The sequence below is a fragment of the Gorilla gorilla genome, chromosome 1 (assembly GCF_029281585.2).
Source record: "Gorilla gorilla gorilla isolate KB3781 chromosome 1, NHGRI_mGorGor1-v2.1_pri, whole genome shotgun sequence".
Taxonomy (NCBI): Eukaryota; Metazoa; Chordata; class Mammalia; order Primates; family Hominidae; genus Gorilla; species Gorilla gorilla.
The window spans coordinates 115,326,016-115,340,622 of NC_073224.2; the positions used below are offsets into that span (position 1 = coordinate 115,326,016).

General features: G+C 44.0%; 1 protein-coding gene across 1 annotated transcript; it reads right to left on the reverse strand.

Annotated features, from left to right (window-relative positions):
• Positions 1 to 286: 286 nt before the first annotated feature.
• GJA8 (gap junction protein alpha 8) lies at positions 287 to 11,987 on the reverse strand. Its single transcript, XM_004026509.4, has 2 exons — positions 11,921 to 11,987; positions 287 to 6,824 (listed from the first exon to the last, which is right to left on the reverse strand). Exon 2 carries the CDS (start codon positions 6,811 to 6,813, stop codon positions 5,512 to 5,514), a length of 1,302 nt encoding a protein of 433 aa, XP_004026558.2. The 5' UTR covers positions 6,814 to 6,824; positions 11,921 to 11,987; the 3' UTR covers positions 287 to 5,511.
• Positions 11,988 to 14,607: the final 2,620 nt, after the last annotated feature.

Genomic DNA, 14,607 nt, shown 5'->3' on the forward strand with positions numbered 1-14,607 from the left:
CTGCACGTCCTCCCAACTCTGCATTCAGTGACATTAGGTTGGTAGCTTGAAATTGGTGGCAGTGGGATAATTTAAACCAAGGAAATTGGCAAACACTACAAAGTCTGCCTTCTTTACCCTGGAGAGAGCTGGTGGTTGAACATTTACTAACATACCAACCTCACCACCTTTACCCCACTCGCCTTGTTTTCTAGGCCCTCAACTCCAAAGGAAAAATAACTAGAAACTGAGGCAGTCTCTTCACAGTCTAGTTCTGCTGACACGTAAAAAGAAAAAACAAAGATGGTGAAAAGTCAAGTTAATTTTATTTGCTTTGTAACAGTCTAACACACGACTATTAGCTCTGGCACAAGGATGTGGAAGGTTGGAGAATACAGGACCACCATCCCAATAACGTGTCTCTCTTTTGCCAGAGACTTCCCCGGGAAGTTTGTTATGAATGTGCTTCATAACAAACTGAGTCTTTACCACTTTGTTTTATAGATGAAAAAATTGCAGAAAAAGGCCATGGGGTCATCTACTTTTCCCTTCAGACAACCTTATGAATTCTTTTAGAATCTTCTTTGTCTGCTCTGTAGAACTTCCAGAAAGCAGTGGCGTTGGAGGCTATGGGATGTCCCACTGCAAGTTGGTGGCTACTTTTTTATGTGGTATTCGGTTCCTAGAGCTGAATACCACTTTTTCCTGGCTCTGGGAGCTGCAATGTCTAGGGCAGTGGAGAGTGAACTGTCTTTCATAAAAGTTTTTCTTTCCTCTTACCCAACTGCTGAACCGAGAATTTTTTTTCCTTTTTCTCCTCCCTTCCCCAAGTACATATTTAGTTATAATACAATAATTGCAAAAGGGGAAAGTCTCCTTGCCTATTTCACTATCACTTCTAGGTACACACTTACTAGTTTTACAGATTGTATTTACACTCAGAAGAGTTTTTCTTCCAACCAGGCAAACCTTTCTCATCTAAACTTTGCTAAGCTGGGTTGGGCAATCATTTGCACACAGTATGCATAGAGGGTAAATAATGGTCAGGGAAAGGAGAGAAGAGGAGGCTGGGGGAATGGAATGGGACATGCAGTTGGGGTGGTGTTCTCATTCTTACTTAGAGCATGCCTAATGACCCTTCTCGGGAACTGGAGAGGAGCAGTGGTTTGTACCAGTCTTGTCCTAGGCCTTCCACATGGCCTGGACTGAAGAGTTCCTGCATGCAGCTCTTTCCGTATCCATGGAGCCCCTTCTGCCATGAGTCAGAGATTATCTCAGGGGTTGACGCTTCTCCATATGTGAACTCTACTAAGCCGAGTACCTTTAGCACCTCTTTCGGCAACCAATTCTTGCGTGATTAAAGACATTCTTTTTTTTGTACCATAATTCTTAGGAATTCAAGACTACCTGCTGCCCCTCCAAATGTATTTCCCTTACTTTAGTTATTGGCTCACTTTTTATCAGTATCTTAGTTAACAATCTATGCAGTATTTGAAAGTGATGACTGTCACTGCTTCAGTATACATTTTACAATATGGTCTTACAAAATTTGATGATGGCTTCTTTCTTTTCCATTTATTTCCAAATTAGTGAGCTTTAAAAAAGACCTATAACATCTTGTGAAGGAGGGGCAGAACTTATCATCCTCAACTAACATAGAGAAAATTGTCTCATAGAGCAGGTAAGTGGCATCTTGGAATACCCAGAGTCAGGAGGGGCAATCAACACCCCTGACTTGAATGTCAGTGTTCTTTGTGGGTCCCCAGGTCACAAAGACCTTCAGGAATATCTGTCCAGTGCTGTACTTGATGCTTCCCTGTGTGGCAGGGGACAAAGACATGGTGAAAAGCAGACAGGCTTTTTTCTTTCTTTTCTTTCTTTTTTTTTTTTTTTTAAATAATGCCCAAAACACTAGGCCAGGGTTTACACAGCCAGGCTCAAAACTTTCTCACTGAACTTTGAGTACATCTATCCTTGGTCACAGATATCCCCTGATGGTGGTGTTAGAACTGCTATCAAGTGATTAGTCCTTTTCCTCTGGAGGGAGCTGTACTACTGATGTCCCGCTGTCTAATGCATCTTTTTATTGGTAGGTTCATGTGCCCTAGGGTTTTTATCTAACAAGGGACCGACTAGGAGTAGAAATGAAATCTGGACATAATGAAGCCCAGGGGGATTATAATCCTGACTCAGTCATAATTATTTGCCTCAAAACAGATGCTGAGTGGTGTAGCTGCCTAGAGTAAAGACCACCACAGACATGCAGCTGCTTCTAAATGGAAACTGGCTGTGTTTGTGTGGCCGCTTAAGATGGGACCTCTTTCTCAGAGGATGAAAGTAATTGGCAATCTGTCTCCAGTCATTTATTAAGGTCAATGAGCCTCAGGTTCCTACTAAACATATGGGGTTAAGATTCTGTTTTGAATCTCTTCTGAGAAAAGTGATCTCTGGAGTGTCTATTTCACATTGAAAAACTCACCAGGTAACTACGAGGCAGGTTGGAGGGACAGATGGAAACCATCCACCTGCCCTTCTTCCCAGTCTTACTGCTGTTGGAGGAATCTCTCAGGGAATGGTACCACTCAGCAGGCCTCATGCTTGGCAGCCAACTCAATCTTTAGGACACCCCTGGATGTAGGTAGGTGGCAAATGCCAGCTTTAGTTTGTAGACAGAAAACTGAAGTAAAGAGAGCTCAAGGCACAATAATGATACAGCTACTAAATGGCAGAAATAGAAAAAAAATGCAGCCTCTTGATGCCTGTGTCTGTTTCTTCCTGAATAGGCTTCTCCTTTTATTGAGAAGACTAAGAGGGAAAATGTGGGGACAGTGTGGATACGTTCATTGAAGCAGGATGCTGCCTCATCTGAGGAAAGACGCTCTATCACACACTTATGTCCCACCTGAGATAAGGAGACCAGTAGCCCTCATTTCTACAACTGGTACCAAACAGCAGTTTTATTTAGAACAGGATATCGTTTTTCTTTTTCTTTTTTGTATTAGGCTCTAGTTGAGATAGACACTTTATTCTGGTAATGATCAAACTATTCATAAGGCTCTTCCTAAAATGCATCTTCAGGAACAAAACTATGGGAGCAATAGTGCAGCCATTAGGGTCAAGGATGCACTCTCTGGTTCTCAGGCCTCGGATTGTGTTAATTCTCTCACCATATAGGAGAAAGTCTGTGTAGAATAATGTTGCTTGCTAGGGGTAAGATTAAGCAGTAGCCAGAAAATCACGTGCCTCCAAGATAAACATACCTCTTCTATTCAACATCCCTCCACTGAAGGTTTGTCACTTTGGGTTACCTAGGTAAAAATATATTTTAGTCTTTCTCTTTTAAATGCAGTTTTTTCCCCAGGAGTAGTTACCGAACAATCAAACCTTAGAATGAATTTAATTTTTAGACTACTTTGCTTTAGAATGGGTCACCAAGGAATGGAAATTTTGTCAAGGGGGAGGAATAGTTTTGGAAAAGGCCTGCTTTGGAAAGGTGTATCTTGAATGAATATCTTAAAAGGAAGGTGGTAACCAGAGGGCAGCAAAGGGGATTGATATACTTTGAGATGATGCTGATCGGGGTTGGGAAGATACAACAAACGCAGTTTTTCTAAGTATCCCTTTTGGGCCCCTTGCTGGTCTCCTGTCCAGGTCCCTGCTATGTCAACTTGGTTTCTATACCTCCTACCCTATCTTTGGCACTGCAGTCCATGAAGCATAGTGTTGCTTTAGGTGAACCATCTTAGTTTTCTCTCCTTGCTCTGGAAATCAATTGGCTGAGGGTAAAATTGCTCCTGGTATGAAATATGTACGTGTACATGAGGATTTCCCCTGAATAGACTCTGTGTTTGAGGAGGGTGAGTTGTGGGAATATGAGGACAGGAGCCCTTCAAGATTCTTCTTGTTCCCTTTAGCCTCTGTGTCCTTTTCAGGGATGAAGCTTGGCCTGAGACTCCACTTTGGGATCCTGGCTGTGTGAGCACCCACTTTGTGAGAGGCTCCCTCCGGTGCCACCCTGATGGCCCTTTGATCATGTCTGAGAGCTGCCTCTTCCCAGGACATGCCTGTGAGCAGATGTCCTCCAGCTCGAAACTGGGCTTGCTTCTAGTCACTAGTGAAAAAAGGTATAGATTTTAGGCTGAGCACTGATGCTGCAAGAGGGGAATAAAGAAAGGATCTTCTTTGCTTCAGGAAAAACAAACTACAACCAGGCCTCAAAGCCTTTTGATTTCACAGAGAGAGTTTTGGCAACTTGCTCTCTTTCTCTGATGGTACCCAGGGCAGAATTCCCACCAATACAAAGCATATCATTGCTTCAGAACCCAGGGGCTACAATGAGCCAAAAGAACGGTCAGTGAGAACTTTAGATATCTCCTGGACTGATGATTTAAACAAAACACTCCAAAGTAGTGAAATAAGGTTTAGGAGCCACAGAAACAAGTTGAGACCATAAATAATAAGACCAATTCCATAGGAAAGCTGGGCTAATTAGCATAAGCTGATATTGCAAATTGGTGCCTCACAGGTTAAATGTGGCTTGCACATATTTCATTTGGTCCACATGTTGTATTTAAAATTTAGTTGCCAACATTAACAATTTTGAAAATTTCAATTAAAATTTAGATTTCATGGGCCAGGCATGGTGGCATACACCTGTAATCCCAGCGTTATAGGAGGCTGAGGTGGGTGGATCACTTGAACCCAGGAGTTTGAGATCAGCCTAGGCAACATGGTGAAACCCCATCTCTACAAAAAATACAAAAATTAGCCAGGTGTGGTGGTGTGCGCCTATAGTCCCAGCTACTTGGGAGGCTAAGGTGAGAGGATCACTTGAGCCTGGGAGGTTGAGGCTGCAGTGAGCTGAGATTGTGCCACTGCACCCCAGCCTGGGCAAGAGAGAGCCTGTCTAAAAAAAAGGTTGGATTTCTGGCTTCCCTTGAAAAATCAGAAAGACCAGGTAACACTTCATGGTACTCATTGTCTGGAAGTGAGCAGCAGCTGCCCCTGCTTTCCAACTTTCACAGCCCCATTCTCTCCCTTGCATTAGAACAGGCCTGTCTTGCAACTTATGTCACCTCTCTGTATTCTGTAGGCTTTTGAGTCTGGATCCCTGAAATATGGTCACATGGTATCTGCTTCAGAAATGCTGGGATGATAGATTCTGGCTTAGTGAGCTTGAGACAAGATGGGTAAAAGGCTATGAGGCAACCCCAATTCCGATTTAAGGGTTTCTATGGAGAAATGGGGATGAAAGAAGAGTCACCCATAGCTGCTGGGGTTGGAGGAGCGGGGTAGTCCTATGAGACTGGGGAACTTTAGTGGGTTGATGGGTTTATCTTGGTAGCCCTTATGCTGGATGTGGGAAAGACTGTTTCCTAGAGTTGCCTGGAGTGCACTGCCCTGCTGCAGTGCCTGTCCAACCAGAGGCTGGTGGGAGGACAGGAGACAGAAGATTCAGATCATGTTGGCACCTTTTCCTTTCATCTTGCCCTGTGTAAGCTTGGGCGTTGTTTTTTTTTCTTTGGCGTCACTTCATACGGTTAGATCGTCTGACCTGGCTCGGCTGCTGGCTTTGCTTAGCCTGCTCAGGGGTCTGGCATCATCTGTTGTCAGCTCTGGACAGAGTGAAGGTGTCTTCTCAGCTGGCAGCCCTTGCTTTGACACCTTCTCCGACTGCAGCTCTTCTTTTTCACCCTCCTTATCCACTCCGGGGGTCTCTACTTTCTCCCCCTCTGGCACGGCCACCTTCTCCTGCTCCTCCGTGGTCAGCCTCTCTGCTTCCTCCTTCTTCTCTCCCACCTCGGGTTCGGCTCCCTCCTCTGCAGGCGGCCCCTCACCCTCCACTTCTTGTGCCCCCACCTGAGCGTAGGAAGGCAGTGTCTCTTGGTAGCCCCGGGACAAGTCTCCCAGGGGTCCTGTGCTGATCTTCTCCTCCAACTGATTGAAAGGCTTGGCAGGCAGTGGGCTGGTCTCCACCATCCCAACCTCGGTCAAGGGGAAATAGTGGGAAACGATTTTCTCTTCTTCTAGGAGCTGATAGCCCTTGGCTTTCTGGATGGAGGAGACAGCAATGGAGTGGAGGGATTTCTCAGGAATCTCCCCCAGGGGCTGCTCTACAGGCCTCTTCAAGGCAGACCGGATCCCCTTCAGGCCCAGGTGGCCCAACTCCATCACGTTGAGGAATAGGGACACAGAGGCCACAGACAACATGAACAGGATGAAGATGGTTTTCTCCGTGGGCCGGGACACGAAGCAGTCCACCACATTGGGGCAGGGCCACCGGCTGCAGCGGTACAGAGGCAGGATCCGGAACCCGTACAGGAAGTAGTGGCCCACGATGAAGCCCACTTCAAAGAGGGTCTTGAAGATGATGTGGCAGATGTAGGTCCTCAGCAGGATCCCCTCCAGCCGGAACTTCTTAGTGCCTTTGCTGCCGCTGCTCTTCTTGACGCTGCCCTGGTCCGGGCCGCCGTTAGTCCCCGCCTGCTGGCCCAGCTCCTCCGCCTCGCGGCTTTTGCGCTTCTCCTCCATGCGGACGTAGTGCACCGCGTGCCCCACGTACATCAGGGACGGGGTGGAGACGAAGATGATCTGCAGCACCCAGAGGCGAATGTGGGAGATGGGAAAGGCCTCGTCGTAGCAGACGTTCTCGCAGCCAGGCTGCTGGGTGTTGCACACGAAGTCGGATTGCTCATCCCCCCACACGAACTCTGCGGCCGTGCCAAGGATGAGGATCCGGAAGATGAAAAGCACGGTGAGCCAGACTCTGCCGATGACGGTGGAGTGCTCATTCACCTCCTCCAAGATGTTCCCCAGGAAACTCCAGTCGCCCATTTCTCACCCACCTGAAGAAATGAGGGAGAAGGCAAGAGCTGAGCGGCCGCAATGCAACCCTGAGTCAATATCTGTTTTTGCTAACGCGGGGTACCTCTCCTTTCCAAGTTGCCAGAACGGTCAATGTGCACACAGCATCTATCCAGTGCTTCCTTTGTGCAGACTAGGACTAGAGAACAAAGAAGGCCCCAAAGAACGTGCTTCCATCCGCTTCCTCGTCTGTAAAATGGGTTTAATAATAATAATACCTATTCTCATTCACTTCACAAATGGTCTGAAAGCATCAATGAGGCAATATTTGTATAATTCCTTAAAGTCCACCAAAAATAAGGATTCACTGTTGACCATAAATAGAAACCCTTGGTTACATGGATTTAAATCAAGACCACACACTGATCTAAGTTTCGTGAGACATAATGCTGAAGAGTCCCCTTATACTATGGGTGTCTGGGCTCCCAACACAATTCTTGTATGTATGAAATTGTCTGTGGCCATCTTATGTTTGAGTGTCAGAATATATAATGATCGTATATTTGAAGGGAAGTGGAAGGGGATTAGCATTTATTGAATACCAACTTTGGGAAAGAACTTTGACATTATATTATTTCATTTAACTTGATCCTGCTAGACTGTAATTTCCATGACGGTAGGAGCCATGCCTGTCTTATTTACAGCTATATACTCAATGCCTGACATACAGCCCAGCACACAGTGAGAACTTGATAAGTATTTGTTAACTAAGTTGATTCCAACAAATAAGAAAACTGAAGGCCAGGCACAGCGGCTCAAGCCTGTAATCCTAGAACTTTGGGAGGCCAGGGCAAGAGAATCACTTGAGCCCAGGAGACAGAGACTAGCCTGGGCAACACAGTGAGACCCCATCTCTACAAAAAACTTTAAAAACTAGCTGGGCTTGGTGGTGCATGCCTGTGTTCCCAGCTACTTGGAAGGCTGAGCCAGGAGGATTGCTTGAGCCTGGGAGGTTGAGGTTGCAGTGAACCCTGATATGTGCCACTATACTCCATCCTGGGCAACAGAGAAAGACCCTGTCTCAAAGGAAAAAGAAAAAAAAGAAAAAAAAAAGAAAAAAGAAATCTGAGGCTCAGAGAGGCTAAATATATTGTCCAAGATTAGACAGCTAAATAGCAGCAGTTCTGTTTGCTTGATCACAAAGGCTGGGTTCTTCCCACTACACCATTGAGATAAACTGCCTGCAATTAAAGCTACACAATTCTTTGACTTCTGTGCTCTTAATTTATGTTTCCTCTTCTCTAGGTTGAAATCTGGAAACCCTTATTAATAGCTTTACACATTGAGGGCCATATATTTTTATTATTACTCTTTTAAATCCAAAGAACAGAGAGAATGCTTTGGGAAGGAATCTTGTCACAGGATGAGGAAGGTCTTCTAGGACACTTTTAGTGTCCTACGGAATGAAAATGTTTCAGGGTCTGTAATATATGGCTGTTTTAATAGAGTCAAAAATTTGGTCTATAGAAAAAATATCGTTAAACATGATAGTATGTAATGCCTGTAGCACAGCAATGGCTAATGGAAATGGCATTGAGCTGACAAGGGGCTGCCTGCAACTGGGTCATTCATCCAGTGCAAACGTGTAACCTATAAAGAATGATGAGCAAAACTTCCACCTCAATGGAGAACAGTTGTTCCTGCAGCTTGAACATCTCTAGAGTTGTAAAGTTTACTCATCACTGCCCTCAGACCAGGGCAAGAGCCCATGTTAGAGGATCTTGCTCTGGGCTTCTTCTAGCCATGCCCCATGCTATAGGCCTAGGAACCTATGGGGCTAAAGGGATATGCCTATTGTTTTTTAATCACAGTGATATTTGTTAAACACAAAAGCCTATTTCCAACCTGTGATTTGGGGTCTGGCCAGACAGAACCTGGTGGCAGGATACTAATTGCAGGCATCTGCAATGTCCAGCCTGTGCTGTCAGGGCAGGCACAATAGCTGTTCGCTTCTTGTGGGAGAGCAGAGAGTGCTCCTCCTCTTGAGGCCTCATAAGCTCCCAGTCAGGCAGGGCATCCTGCAGCAGCTTCTCTTCTCCTGAAAAAGTGACAGCAGCTGTGGCATCCCCAGTCATGGGTCTGGCATTGGGAAGAGTTCCTTGTAGAAATGGGTAATGGAGAGGGGGAAGGAACCAGCAGCTCGGAATCAGAACCAGCAACTCAATCCCAGCCACATGTATCTATTTTTAACTCTTCAGACTATAGTTAAGTCTAGTACTTGCCCTGGTAAGAGTGGTAGCCATTCCCATTGCCTTTTGGAAAATAGGTGGGAAACATCACAATCAGGTAAGCAGCCCAAGCATAAAGCTCACCGGTGGCAGAGCCAGGAAAAAGTTCATTTCTTATCAAATAGTTCATTCTAAAATTTATGTTAAAACAGCAATTTGAATAACTGTACTTCTATAAGATTTGGCTAATATCTTACTATCTTACTAATATCTTACTTAATCTTAACTATCTTGCTAATACTTACCCTCATTGATATATCAGTTCATTTTTGACAGTGTATTTCACTCACATACCCACATGAATGTGTGTGATGAGCACATGCTCTCAGTCCTGTATGTTAACCAATCTTTTTTCCCCCCCCTTAGTATCAAAAGGTTTTGGAGGGCAGGAACCATTTTGGCCTCATCTTTTATGAACCATCACAACACAGAACAAAGCCCTTCACAGAGTGGGAGCTCCATAGACAGCAGTGCATGGTTCTAATAGTAATCCTTCTGAAATCTGAAATTCTCAATCCCCAAATTCCTGTAATATGAATACTAGAGACCAAGGAACTTCAGTCCTCTTGCTACAGCTAACAGCAGAAAAATTAAGAACTAGTAAAAAATGGTAAATAACAAAAAGGATAGTAAATTGATCCCCAACCAGCTGCTCTGAGACACAAAACTGCTTATTTTGTATGAGATCAAATATATAAACTGGAAGGCCAACAATTCTTGACAAGAGTGTCATGATACATGTTCATGACACAAGAAGTCGTTCCTGACCACTCATTAGTAATTTTGAAACCAAAGCCAAACAAGCCCATGTCTTTCTATACTCTAAGCCGCCATGCTAAGATTGTATTTTTTTTTAAATGTCTAGTTACAGTTTCTTGTGATAACTGAAGGAGAGAAACTGTAATTTAGGACACAATCTTTCCAACCCCATGATGTTGAAACAGGCCTACTGTGCTGTTAAGGAGAGACACTTTAGAGGTGCGAAGGGAAATGTATTGGTTTCCTGACTTCTAACAGTGAAAATTTAAAGGAAGTCAGATCAGAGAAGCAAAGCGTTCTGTGGGAGCAGGGAGAAATCTGAACCAAAGGAAGAATATTTCTCTTCTCTTTCTCAGAGATAATTCTCTGTTTTATTTTGCTTGTGAAAATTTAGTGAACAGACCTATTACAGATGGAAAATAAATGGATAGAGTTCAAGCCTCCAACCCCAGGGTGTCCATATATGGCCAGGAACATCCCACCAGAAAATGATGGCTAGAGGTAATGATTAAAATAACACCTTATGTTTGGGTATCCTTGATCTAAGTGATACATTTTCACGTATCTTATTTCAGTCCTCATAACAAGCTGTGAACTAGGCCAGTGGTTCTCAGACTTAGATTTCACAGACTAGTATAATAATAACAAACTAGTGTGACCAACATAAGGATACCAACTCCTTATTTTGCCAAACAAGGACATAAAAATAAGAGTTATTGGCTGGGCGTGGTGACTCATGCCTGTAATCCCAGCACTACGGGAGGCCGAGGTGGGAGGATCACTTGAGGTCAGGAGTTCAAGATCAGCCTGGCCAACAGGGTGAAACCCTGTCTCTACTAAAAATACAAAAATTAGCTGGGCACGGTGGTGGGGCACCTGTAATCCCAGCTACTTGGGAGGCTGAGGCAGGAGAATTGCTTGAGCCCGGGAGGTGGAGGCTGCAGTGAGCTGAGATCACACCACTGCACTCCAGCCTGGGCAACACAGCGAGACTCTGTCTCAAAAAAAAAAAAAAAAAAGTTATTAAATTACTAACTACAACTACAGTCTATTTTCATCATCATTTCATAAAAGGGGATTTTAACACCACAAAACTAGAGAGGACATAACTTCAGAATAAAAGACAAGCCTTTAAATTGAACACACTTAACTTGGTGAAACATTTACTACATTGTTAACTTTATCATTGTCACATTTTGGTCACAGGTTGTGGAAACCTTCATCTTGAGCTAGAACTGACAGATCCCCAGATGGATGTCTGAGAACCAGTGAACTTGGCATTATCAATCCCCATTACCAGACAAAAAGACAGGCTGGGAGGTGAAATGAGTCTCCAAGATGGGGGCTTAGCTAGTGAGGGCAGAGCTAGGATGTGAGCCCTGGTCTTCCAGATCTAAGCCCATTACAGCATAGCCCTCCTCCGGTTTTGAAGAGGCAGAATAACACATGTACATCCATTAATAAGTTCTCCAAAGCGTTCAATGGCCACTTGCCAGTCTGGTTGGTAACCGAGTGGAAAGTGCCTCTTTTCTAGTTTCTAGAACAGCCACTAGCCAGCAGTTCTCATAGACAGACAACAGAACCTGCTCCTAGGAGGAATTTTATGGTCCTTAGCCAGATCCATTCCTGTGCTCCATTAAATGCTCCAACATGGAAAATGCTGAGCACGAAGCCTCCGCCACCCCAACAGCATTCAGTAATTATGACTATTATTTCTATTGTAGAATTTGAGTGAAAAGCACACAAAACTTTTTCATAAATATCAAATACTTGGTTTAGGTCCCTGTGGATTCCTGTAGACATGAAAAGAGCTTAAGAAGTCAAATTGTAGTTTGAGTTTGGACATCTCTGTTTCCCCATCCTGCTGATTATTCCAGCATTCCTCTCCCTTCCAAACCTCTGCCAGTTCTTAGGTCAACTTGAAGAGGGTTTTCAGAGTTGGAGTGTAAGTCTAGCCATCCCAGCCCAAGACTGAATCTTATTGGCAACCTTTTTCCTTTTGGAGAAGCCTATATATGGCCCTTAGATTAGGCTGAGAAAGAACAATTGGGGGGAAGGTTACAAACTAATATCACCCAAGGAAAACTTGCCAATACAAGGAGTGTCCCACGGAGAAATATGTGCTCTTTCTCTCTTGGCGCTCAGCAGCAAAATGGCAACTTTCGTCTCTTTCCTTTGCTGCCTAAAAGCCCACCTCCCACTTCTCTACCCCGCCCCTACTGTGCTGCACGACTGAGCAGATATGACTGGATTGGCCCTGATGGGTAGGTTTTACTGTCCAGCAATATTTTAAGCTCCCAGCCAGACAGCTTTTATGAAGGGAGGGATGTTTGGGAAACAATGGGAGTGAGAGAATGGGAGAGCTGTGTTGGGCACTGAGGGGAGGAGGATGGGGAAAGCTGATGTGTGAAAGCTTAGCTGGGGCTTCTGTGCCTCCCAAAGTTTCTTTTAGCAGCAGACTGGGCCTGTACATCAGTAAACCTTTGGCGTCTCTCCAGAGCGCATGAGCCTAGGGGCATTTTCCCAAGGCCTTATCATCAGCTTGGAGAATCTTAATTATGTAGGGACAGTAAGTGGTCAGTTGTGTGAATCCCTCTGCCCTGAGTCACACCAAGAGTGGTTGGTCCTTTCCAAAGGACCATATTTCATTTTTTATTGGTGGTTTGCTCTTGTCTCTCAAAGCCTTCAGCAGAATTGTGGATATTAGAGGCTGGGAAGTGTAGTGGCAGAAGGAAGGATGGGGAGCATGTTGCTAATAGATACAAAAGCACAGCTAGATAGGGGGAATGGGTTCTGGTGGTCTGCAGTGCTGTAGGGTGAATATGGTTAACATTAATTAATTAATTATTTTAATTTTTATATTTTTGTGTGTGTGTGAGACAGAGTCTCACTCTGCCACCCAGGCTGGAGTGCAATGTCACGATCTTAGCTCACTGCAACCTCTGCCTCCCAGGTTCAAGTTATTCTCCTGCCTCAGCCTCCTGAGTAGCTGGGATAACAGACACCCACAACCATGCCCAGCTAATTTTTTTTTTTTTTTGTATTTTTAGTAGAGACGGGGTTTCACCATGTTGGCCAGGCTGGCCTCAAACTCCTGACCTCAGGCGATCTGCCCGCCTTGGCCTCCCCAAATGCTGGGATTACAAGCATGAGCCACCATGCCTGGCCGTTAACTATTTTACTGTATAGTCTCAAAAAGCTAGAGGAGAGGATTTTGATTGTTCCCAACAGAAAGAAATGATAAATGTTTGAGATGCTGAATATGCTAATTATCCTCATTTGATCATTACACATTGTATACATGTATTGACATATCACTCTGTATCACAAATATGTACAATTATTATGTGTCAACTAAACATAAAAGGAAAAAGCGTTCTAAAAAGATCAAAACAATAAAAAAGAAACACAAACAAACCTTCAGCAGGGTGGTCTCCCTCTTTGAAAGGAGCCTTAACACTCCAAAGAATTCTGGTGCCATTTGTCAAAGTAATAGCATTTCTCACCATGTTTCACTCATAATTACATATACTTTTGAGTGGCGGAAGTTCAATCAATGTCAGCTAACATTTTTAGACTTTAGTGCCTTCATCTGTTAAATGGGGATATGATGGTTTTGCTCACCAGGAGGCTCTTGGATTAAATTCTAATGTGGCTTAATGAGGAATGATGCTTGGAGGGCATGGACACATGCTCTCTGAGGCCCACTCCCTTCCCATCATCTGGGACTGACTATTGGTAGTATAAAAAATGGTTATTTTGACTACATTTCCAAACCAAAAATGGGGCATTTTATCCTACAAGTTTATTTGTGAAAACAATGGAGCAAAAATAGTTGAAACTTAGATTGTTTTATGAAATCTGCAATGTGTGATTACTAAATTGAAGACAACTTTGAGGGCAAACTAGACAAAAAAAATCTAAGCACTGGCTTCACCACCCCACCCCCCGCTTCCTGTCCTTTCTGGTGTCATGGACATATTGCATTTTGATGGGGGCAGTTTGAAGGAGGATGGTACCAATGTTGTGTGAGTCCCCAATTCCATTTTAAATAAAATGGTCACTAGCCCAAAACCTTGTTTACTTTAGACGTCTGATTTCTTTTGAACTCCCAAATTTGAGGGCCCACACTGACTGGGACAATGCCCTATAGCAAATCCTTCAGTTAAAAATAGATGGTCAAGGCTGATCCCTGCAATATCAATAAGATAAGAAGTGAGAGGATGAGGGGAAAAAATCCAATCATTCTTTCTTTGGGAATATTCAGTACATGCTGATTCCTGAAGCTTGCGCTCTCCCTGATATAGTCCTATGAAGAGAAAAGAATCTACAAAGCTTCTCTTCAAAATGAAGTTCTCCCTATCCAAGGCTTCCCAGTCCAACTTGGCTAATGTAGTGGGTGGTGTCATCGCTCATCATCATTTTGTGAGAGATGGTAGTAGAGGATGCATTTGAATCCAGAAAAATGGGGCTGTCAACAAGGCTCTGAACCAGTTATAGTCTCTTGGATTTAGACAAATCTAGCTTTTCAATTTAGCACTTTCTTTGTTTTCTTACTCTGTTAACAAAGAAGATACTCCTCTACTCGTAGTACCCAACTGATTAAGTTATCTTTGTTATTGGTTCTTCTGTTTGTAGCTGGGAAGTCCTTGAAAATATAAACACTCAGTCGTGTATATCTTGGGGAAAGTTTTGAAAGAGATCGGGAAAGAGGCTCACCTTAGCTACCATTGAGAGATGACTTGTCTATTCCTACCAAGAATCACTTTCTCAGGTC